General features: G+C 34.0%; 2 protein-coding genes across 2 annotated transcripts; one reads left to right on the forward strand and one right to left on the reverse strand.

The window, feature by feature from the left end:
* Positions 1 to 630: 630 nt before the first annotated feature.
* LOC108569652 lies at positions 631 to 5,085 on the reverse strand. The gene is made up of 5 exons (XM_017931283.1): positions 4,997 to 5,085; positions 3,582 to 3,708; positions 2,630 to 2,838; positions 711 to 745; positions 631 to 654 (listed from the first exon to the last, which is right to left on the reverse strand). The coding sequence occupies exons 2-5, from the start codon at positions 3,698 to 3,700 to the stop codon at positions 646 to 648; spliced, it is 372 nt and encodes a 123-aa protein (XP_017786772.1). The 5' UTR covers positions 3,701 to 3,708; positions 4,997 to 5,085; the 3' UTR covers positions 631 to 645.
* Positions 5,086 to 5,447: 362 nt separating this feature from the next.
* LOC108569653 (zinc finger protein 2 homolog) lies at positions 5,448 to 8,043 on the forward strand. The gene is made up of 3 exons (XM_017931284.1): positions 5,448 to 5,685; positions 5,751 to 5,918; positions 6,414 to 8,043. Exons 1-3 carry the CDS (start codon positions 5,539 to 5,541, stop codon positions 7,743 to 7,745), a joined length of 1,647 nt encoding a protein of 548 aa, XP_017786773.1. The 5' UTR covers positions 5,448 to 5,538; the 3' UTR covers positions 7,746 to 8,043.
* The last annotated feature ends 814 nt before the right edge of the window (positions 8,044 to 8,857 follow it).

Raw genomic sequence — 8,857 nt, forward strand, 5'->3', positions numbered from 1 at the left:
ATGATATTTGCATACTAAATGAGACTATTTGTCTTATTCCCACAAATATATTCGATGCGTTCCCAACATTTACAAAAAAAAAATAACCAAAGAAATTCAATTTAATTCCATGCATCATTTATAAAAAAAATACATTTATATTATATTATATTATTTCTCAATATTATTTACATAATAAATATGTACTACAAATTATAAATTAATTTGCGATTATAGATGGAAATTATTTTAAAAATAATAAACTTATTGTAGTCAAGGAAATTAAGAATTCAAGGTTCCCGGATTCTCGACAAATATACATTTACTTCTCGTCCGATCCTCGTGTAAAACATATGTATCCTCAAAACATTACCTCCTCTGAATCTGTATCTGTACCTATTAACCTATGGGAAAATTTGTACAACAAACTTTGAACACAATCATAATATTTCTATCTTGAAGATGTCATATTTTTCTATAAGGTTTCCAAAAATTCATCTTATTGGAAATCCACCACCGTCGTCGCAGAAATTTCCATTTACATTCATGCACGTGCACTTTCATTTGTGCAAAATTATATTGTAAGGAACTCCTCTCCCAAAAATCCAATCCCGTACCATTTGGACCAAAACAAACAGTAATCATATTTTAAGCTTCAAACCTGATTTACTTCACCTGCATCATTGTTTCCACGTAAAAATAGAGAGATAGATACTTGTAATTGCACTTACCTTTTGCATGATGAAGTCCGGATTGATTCCCAATTCTGAAACAAATGGAATTTGTAATAGTATCGAGTCTAGACGTTGGATATTTCGACAAAATTCGATCCTCGCCATCAATGGAGTCGATTTATTATTGACGGTTACTGCGCCTTCGTTATTCCAAGGACTAATTACATCCAGCGGTCGCATTAACATTTCAAATGCACATCGATCAGATTTTTCACATCGAATTAATATTTTACCGATGTAATTACGACGGGAAAGTCGTCTTCGGACTGCGATTATAATGTAGAGCAAAGAGAAACAAAAATCGATAGGAAAAATAGGATTTTAGTATCTTATTACCACCCCTAACCTTGAATTGTCATGGAAACGACTTGTTTAATAAACTGTTGAGTGGTGCTCGGGCACAGGGGGGGTTCACGGGATACGGCAAAATTGTAATCTTTTTTTTTTACGATAAATCAGTTGGTATGGGACGTTTACAATGCCTGAGAGAGAAGAAGATTTTTCGTACGAAATCGGTTGTAGTCGGAACCTTCGTAACCATCGTAACCGTTTCAAATGTTTACTTTGCGTTAATAAAACTTTAAAAACTTTTCTATTGTCACATTTCGAGTATTTCTATTTCGCTTTTGTGGAGAACACTAGTAAACACAAGCAAGTAAGTAACATTTCCACAAATATTCTTTATATACGCGTGTGTCTAAGTACAATTCAATTAATGTTAGATTGGAGATCATAGACGAGTAATTGTGAACCATCTACGAGGAGGGAGTACACACGAGCAAATGAGGATAATCTATGCAATGTGCTAAGAGGATAATATTCGCAAATAAAAACATTTTAAATTTAAATTATCTTTTTATATATATATATTATATATATATATGTAGTTATTTTTTGTTTTTGTTTTTAAGGTTGGTATGGAAGGGTTTCGTGTGTAACTTCAACTTGCTCGCTAGGTGCAACTTCAACTTGCACCTAGCGAGCAACTAATTAACCAGCAACTGAAGGTCCCCTGCTCGGGCATGTTGTAAATAACACGTTACAATTATTCAGTGAATCGTACTACGGAAATTTACCCTGACTAAGGGTAATGACTTATCATTATATTTTATATAATAAATATATTATCGAGCCGATCAATTTTCGTATGAATATGTGACACGATTTTGTAATTAATAGAAAATTTACATCAATGATTAATTAATATGACACGTTCAATTAGTAACAATATTAAAAGTAGATATTGTGTAAATTGCATTCCAAAAGCAGATAGATCGTAATGTTTTAAGAACTAAAATGTAAACAATATTATACATTCAGCATTCTGACTATTCCATAGAAAGTCTAATAATTTTGTTTTTACAATAAGATGAATTTTTGGAAACCTTATAGAAAAATGTGACATCCTCAAGATAGAAATATAATGAATGACTACTGAATGTCTTAATGACATAATGAATGTCTACATAGTAACCTTTGACATAGTAAAAAGATAAAAGTCGTGGACTTTATTTGGTCAACGACGGAAGATAAAAATAAAAAAATAGTGTTTTATTTTCTGTATCTCTTCCTGCTGTCATTGAAAGTTTTAATACTTTAATTCAGATTTGGAAGGGAGGCGTATAAATCTGGGTCTGGCGATGGTGATTTCAATTGGAAACTGGGCTCCGAGAGAGAAGAGGGTAGTATTTCGCAGGGCGCGAGGGTTTGGATGTGGGGGTGGTGGGGTGTTTGAATCGTGATAGCACCAACTTCTGCGGAGGGCGGGCTTTAAAGAAGATTAAGGTCAAACGTTAAATGGTTTGTTTTGTTAGTTGTAAATCCGGTCCGGCGAGTGCTGAAAATGGGATAAGAGGCAACAGACCCGAGAGATGTGCATCTGATGGGAACCAGATTTACAGCAGAATTTCACAGACCTTCGAGGAGCGGAGGTTCATCCGCGAACTCGTCGTCTCCTGCGACGAAGCTCTCCTGGTCGTTGGGCGTCATCATGTTTCCTGCATCGTAGTGAGACGTGGGGTTCAGATAGGGATTAGCTCCATAGATGTTGACTCCTTCCGCGGAGAAGGAGGAGGTAGCAGCAGTCGCGGCATTCTCGGCGCCGCCTTCGAACGACTGGAAACTCCTGCAAACGAGAAATAATCCCATACATTACGGCGACTTAATTACTACTATAAAATTAAAAGTTGAGGCGTAATGATAAAACTTTCTTAATATCCAGAACAGCTTGATGGGTTTACCCACCTACATTATTAGCATCACGATTAAACCATCTCTGAATCATCATTATTATTTCCCTGGATTAACTTAAAATATATACTGTTTAATCTCCTAAATTAAAAGTGTTCTCAGATTCAATTTACACACATTTCATTACCACTTATTCATTAGTTCAGATACGAGAAATATCTATATTCCAAATGTAAAATCTGTAAATGCTTTGCTACATTAGTAATATTAACACGATTGGAAAACCTATAAGATTATTAATTTACAAAAAATCAATATCAGGTAAGTAGGCGGTCTACCCAAAACCGAAAAACATGGCAAGGGGTCTACGACACAAAAAAGATTGGGAACCTCTGATATAGATGATAAATATTGAATTGATGTGCAAAATCCATTACAACATCTCATTTTACTTGTAGATTTAGTACTTAATATAAAATAAAACTTTTGTATTATTAGATTTAGCAATCGATCAATCTATACTCTACAAATTTTATTGTGTATCCCCTTGACTTAAGTTCAGTTTGAAATGTTAGTGTACTAGCAATTGCGGAGGGTGGGTTCTGTGTTTGTGCATTTCGTTAATATCGTCGATGCAGGTTCGCTAAGCAGCAGCAATTAGTGTAAGTGGGCACTTACAGTTCCTGGCCGAACTCTTGCTGAACAGGCATTTCGAAGTTGTAACTGCTATCCGCCTGTCCCTGCTGGAATCCCTGATTCGGATTCCAATATTCCTGCTGGCCCTCGTATTGAGACATCTTACAAACTGCAATTAAAGGAAACAAACATGCACTTTGAAACTTTGAGCCGAATTACAACACAATAACAACATTAATTATATACATCTATATAGAAACGTATTAATAATTACTTGAATGTTGAATATATTGGAAATTATGAATAATAATTGTTACCAATTTTAAAATGCAGCTTTCATATAGGCAAATCATTTAACTCCTCTATTTAAAACGATCTTCATATACAAAAATAGTTACTAACAATGAACAGTTTATAACCAATTATTGAAAATTATTCTTTTAATCTTTCTCAAATTATTTTAACAAATATATCTATATTAAAACAAACTTTCCAAATTATTTATAACAATATATTATCCATAATAATAATACTAATTATATTTCTCATTATTATTATAAAAAGTAAATAATATTAAAATCAATTTTCCAAATATTTATTAAACAAATTACTATATAATAATATAGACAACTTAATAAGCAAACATTATTTATACCCTTTATAAATAATAATTAATTGGTCCTTCACATATAAAGATTGTAATTTTACTATATTTAAAGTTATTAAAATAGATTTAAAACAAAATCTACAATAAACTTGAAAATCCTGGAATAGAAAACTTTTTGAGATACAAACGAAAAATCTAATTTTGCAAATAGATTAAATAATAATATATTATAAAATAATCAGAAATTATGTTATTTGTCTCTATATAATTCATAATACCGACATTAAACATTGGAAATGATTAATATAGGCAACTTCATTGCCCATAATATCAAATTATCTGTATTTACAAATCCAAACTAAAGCTATTATCCTTAATATGTAATATGTAATGACTGATGACAAATCCATTCAACCCATTTACAGTACTTTGTATTTATGTTCAATAAACTTAAATTATTTTCTAAGGTAATTTAAACAAAATTAAATTAGTTTGCAAACTAATAATGCTTGATAATTTATTAACAAAAACCTCTTGAATATTATGCTCTCGATATTATTTCTACTATAATTCATATAGATTCAATAATTATTATTTATCAGTTGTAGTTTCTAACTATTTGCCTCTAGATGGAGCAACATACATCGAACCGCGCATTATTGGTAATCTCATTAAAATATTTGTTATTGGTTAAAAAGCGTGCGTATGACGTGTATGATATAACCTAGAATTATAAACAAAACGGAGAGATTTTTCAAACAATTCTAACTGCGATTATGCATTCGCAATTAGTGACAAAATTGTAGGAGAATTGAAGCGTTTTAAACAGGTGCTAATGCAAGTTTCATACCTTCCAAAAGACTCCGGTAATCTTATGTAAACACTGCCACTACACGCGCGCGTTCCCGTTGCAACAGATGGCGTAATTAAGACTAATTGCAGTTGCTTAGAAACCATTAATCAATTATACAAATAAGTTTTGAACCTATCGTGCATAAACAAATGTTCATAATAAGATTTATTTTTATTGTATTATTTATCAAATGTTACATCTGCAACAATTTCGATTCATTTATTTAAATTTAAATTAAATATAATTAATTTTAAAATTTGTGATAATAAAAAAAACAATTTTACGAATTAACCAACTATATTTTTAAATGTAAACGAAAGAATAATTCAAATCTATATATTAGACTGCAAAATGTTTGAATATTTTCTATACTTATTTATTCTTTAACGGTTGGTGAAAGTGTCATTTCCCCCTACTACCAAAGTATACCTATTTGACGTCTGGCTGTCAAAGCGAAAACAAAACATTGCACGGCTGGCACTGGCTTATTGAGCTAGAAGTGTTAGAGGATCCTGTCTCTGATTTAAAAAAGAGGCAGCATGCAGTCTGAACTGAGCAATCCATTTAACTTGACGGAGTGCTGCAGGGCCTGTCTCAGGGCTGAATGCACACTCACGTCAACCTGCCTGCTAGACAATGATACAATCAAGCTCTGCGATAAACTAACCACTTGTGTTGCTGAAGTTGTAAGTTGTTTGCGGGTGCTATAAGTCAACCTAAATCTTTACTATTTATGATGTGTTATTTTTAGGCATGGATCAAGGAAGGCTTCTCCAGCTTGATATGTGATTATTGCTTGGAGAAGCTGAGGATTGCCTACAATTTTAAGATTCAGTGTTTGGAATCTGAAAGCACTCTGCAGCAATGTCTGATGGCTGACAATAAAATTTCTGAAATTAGTATGCAATCATACATACCGGTTTGTAGATTATTATATTAATTATTCAAATTCAGCAGATCAATTCAAATTTGAATAATTTACAAAATAGCATGAAATTAGATACAATTTTCAATATTTGTTATTAGAATAGTTAAATGTATTGAATTCCTTGCTTGCTTCTCAGGTGCAAATTTTAACTGAAGTACATTTAAACATTTTTTTGATTGAAAAATAAAATTGTTGAAAATTTCTCAATAATATCATAATAAAATAAAACAATTTTAAATAAACAATCTATAAGTAGTTTAGTGCAGAAATGAATTATGCTATTTAAATCGTATATATTTAATTAATAAATATAAAAAAAATATAATTAATTTTTGTTAAAAATATTTGAATATTTTGAAATTTTCATTAGGATTTGTTGATATTGGTATGTTTATTCTTATAAAATGTAGATTAAAATCCACTTGGATTTTCCAACTAATTTGCTTTCTATAAAAAAATATTTCTAACAGATGCTTGTGTCTTTAGGTTTCTGAAATAACTCCGACTATACAATATGCTGAAGTGGATCCCCAATTGGATACTGATAAGCTCGAAACATCTAGTCAAGACTTCCTGACCAATTATTTGGACGATTCATTACCAATGGACAATGAGATGGTACCGTCTCCAGTTTCGAGTCTCTCTAGTTTCATGAAGTTCAACACCGTTCCGAGAGCGGTGATTGCTTGTAGAACGGTGAAGACGCAGACGTACCCTTTACCACAGTATCCACCACTAACACCGGCTGCCGCTAAGTTGGATGCGCAGCAGACCAAGACGGAGATCGTCGTGGAGGAATCCTACAAGCATATGTGCGAACTTTGTGGGAAAAAGTACGCAAAGACGGCTAATCTAAAGATCCACATGCGGACGCATACCGGAGAGAAACCATTCGAGTGCAAGTACTGCGAGAAGAAGTTCTACCACACGTCGCATTTGAGGGAGCACATCAGAAGGCACACCGGTGAAAAACCCTTCCAGTGTTCGGTGTGTCAGAAAAGATTCACGATAACTGCAGAGCTGACTGTTCATATGAGAATTCATACTGGAGAGAAACCGTACGCCTGTACGTACTGCGACAAGAAGTACATCAAGGCTTCGGATTTGCAGGTGCACATGCGGTCTCACACCGGAGAGAAACCGTTCCCTTGTTCATACTGCGAAAAGAAGTTCACTAGCGGATACATCCTCAACTCACACATGAAGGTGCACACAGGTGATCGGCCTTGGGCGTGCAACATGTGCGATAAATCCTTTACGCAATCCTCGCATCTCACCGTGCACATGAAGAAGCACACTGGGGAGAAGTTTTCCTGTAAGCAGTGCGGGCAGGAATTCTCGCATTCCTCGCAGCTCACAGTTCACACGAGGGAGCATACTGGGAAACAGCCGTACAAGTGCGAATACTGCGAGAAGGTGTACAACTACGCTTCGGAGTTACAGATACACATGGTGAAGCACACGGGGGAGAGGTTTGCATGTCCCACCTGCAACAAAAAGTTCTCCACTGCAGGATATCTCCAGGAGCACATTCGTATGCATACAGGGGAAAATCTTTTATCCTGCAACATGTGCGATCGTACCTTCACGCGCGCCACCTACCTAGAAAAGCACATACGAACTCACACCGGTGAGAAACCCTTCACCTGCAATGTTTGCAACAAGAACTTTACGCAGACTTCATCGCTCAACGTGCACATGAGAAAGCATACCGGAGAGAAACCGTTTGTTTGCGCTGTCTGCGACAAAGCATTCGCAACGAATTCCTATCTCACCACCCACCTGAGAAAACATAAACAGAAATTCGCAATTTTATAGGAGTACCTGATAGCCGACGACAACTCGGCTATCAGTAATGACCTCGACTTCGATATTCAACCACTCTGAACAACCAAATTGCCATATACTAATATATAACAAGGAAATCTTCAGCAAACATCCCTGAGAAATACATACAAAGAAAACTTCCTATATATACATACATTTATATACTATTAAGGTTATTGTTACTAAGAGCTTTTATTACTATTATTATTAAAACACTATTTTTTTATTGACTGAAAATTTTTCCGAACGCGGAAAAAGAATCCAAAATAGGAATTTTTTCATTTGTGCGTCATCTTTCACTTTTTTCTCGCACACTGCCTTCTCCTACCGTTTCAGCTTTTGCGGCATAGAAATAAGTTTTTGCAAACTTTTACGTGTGTATATAGATCGATGTTTAATGTTAATGGAAACTTATATTATCACGAGGTTGTGAATGTCATTATTTAATCATTAATTATCAATCGCGAATTGATATATTGATTGTTCGAATCAAATACATAAAAAAATATTTATTGACCTAATTCTAAAACTGTTTAGTTAATAATATAGTTTATAATGGAATTATGAATTAGTTAAGAAATATATTTTTTTTTCTAATAAATAGTTTCAATTAGGTGTAAAGAGTTTGGTTGAAAGGATTAAAATTAAAATTATTTCATCTAATTAAAAATTTTGGAATTAGAAATTAAATTTGAATCACGTAAATATAACCGAGATACTCAGAGTGGACTGAGGAGTTTCTGTGCAACCTGGCTCCAGATTATGTTCAATCGCTTCAGAGCGTGACCCCCTCAGAGGGTATTGTTTCATATTACCATCTGGTGGACAACATATCACTTGCAGAATTGGAGGCAGTGCTTATGAAAGCTAGAGACACGGCGGTGGGTGCGGATTACATTTCGTACCCAATGATCAGGGCGCTCCCACTAAGTTATAAGAAAATTTTAATAATTTATTACAACTAATTTTTAAATGGTGTTGCCATCCCAAGTGTTTGGAAGGAAATTACGATTCGTCCTATTTTAAAGCCAGGAGCACCAAGCTCCCTATCGGCCAGTTACCGACCGATTGCTCTATCCTCATGCTTGAAAAAAACATTTGAG

The sequence above is a fragment of the Nicrophorus vespilloides genome, unplaced genomic scaffold (genome assembly GCF_001412225.1).
Source record: "Nicrophorus vespilloides isolate i.1.1-1 unplaced genomic scaffold, Nicve_v1.0, whole genome shotgun sequence".
Classification (NCBI taxonomy): Eukaryota; Metazoa; Arthropoda; class Insecta; order Coleoptera; family Silphidae; genus Nicrophorus; species Nicrophorus vespilloides.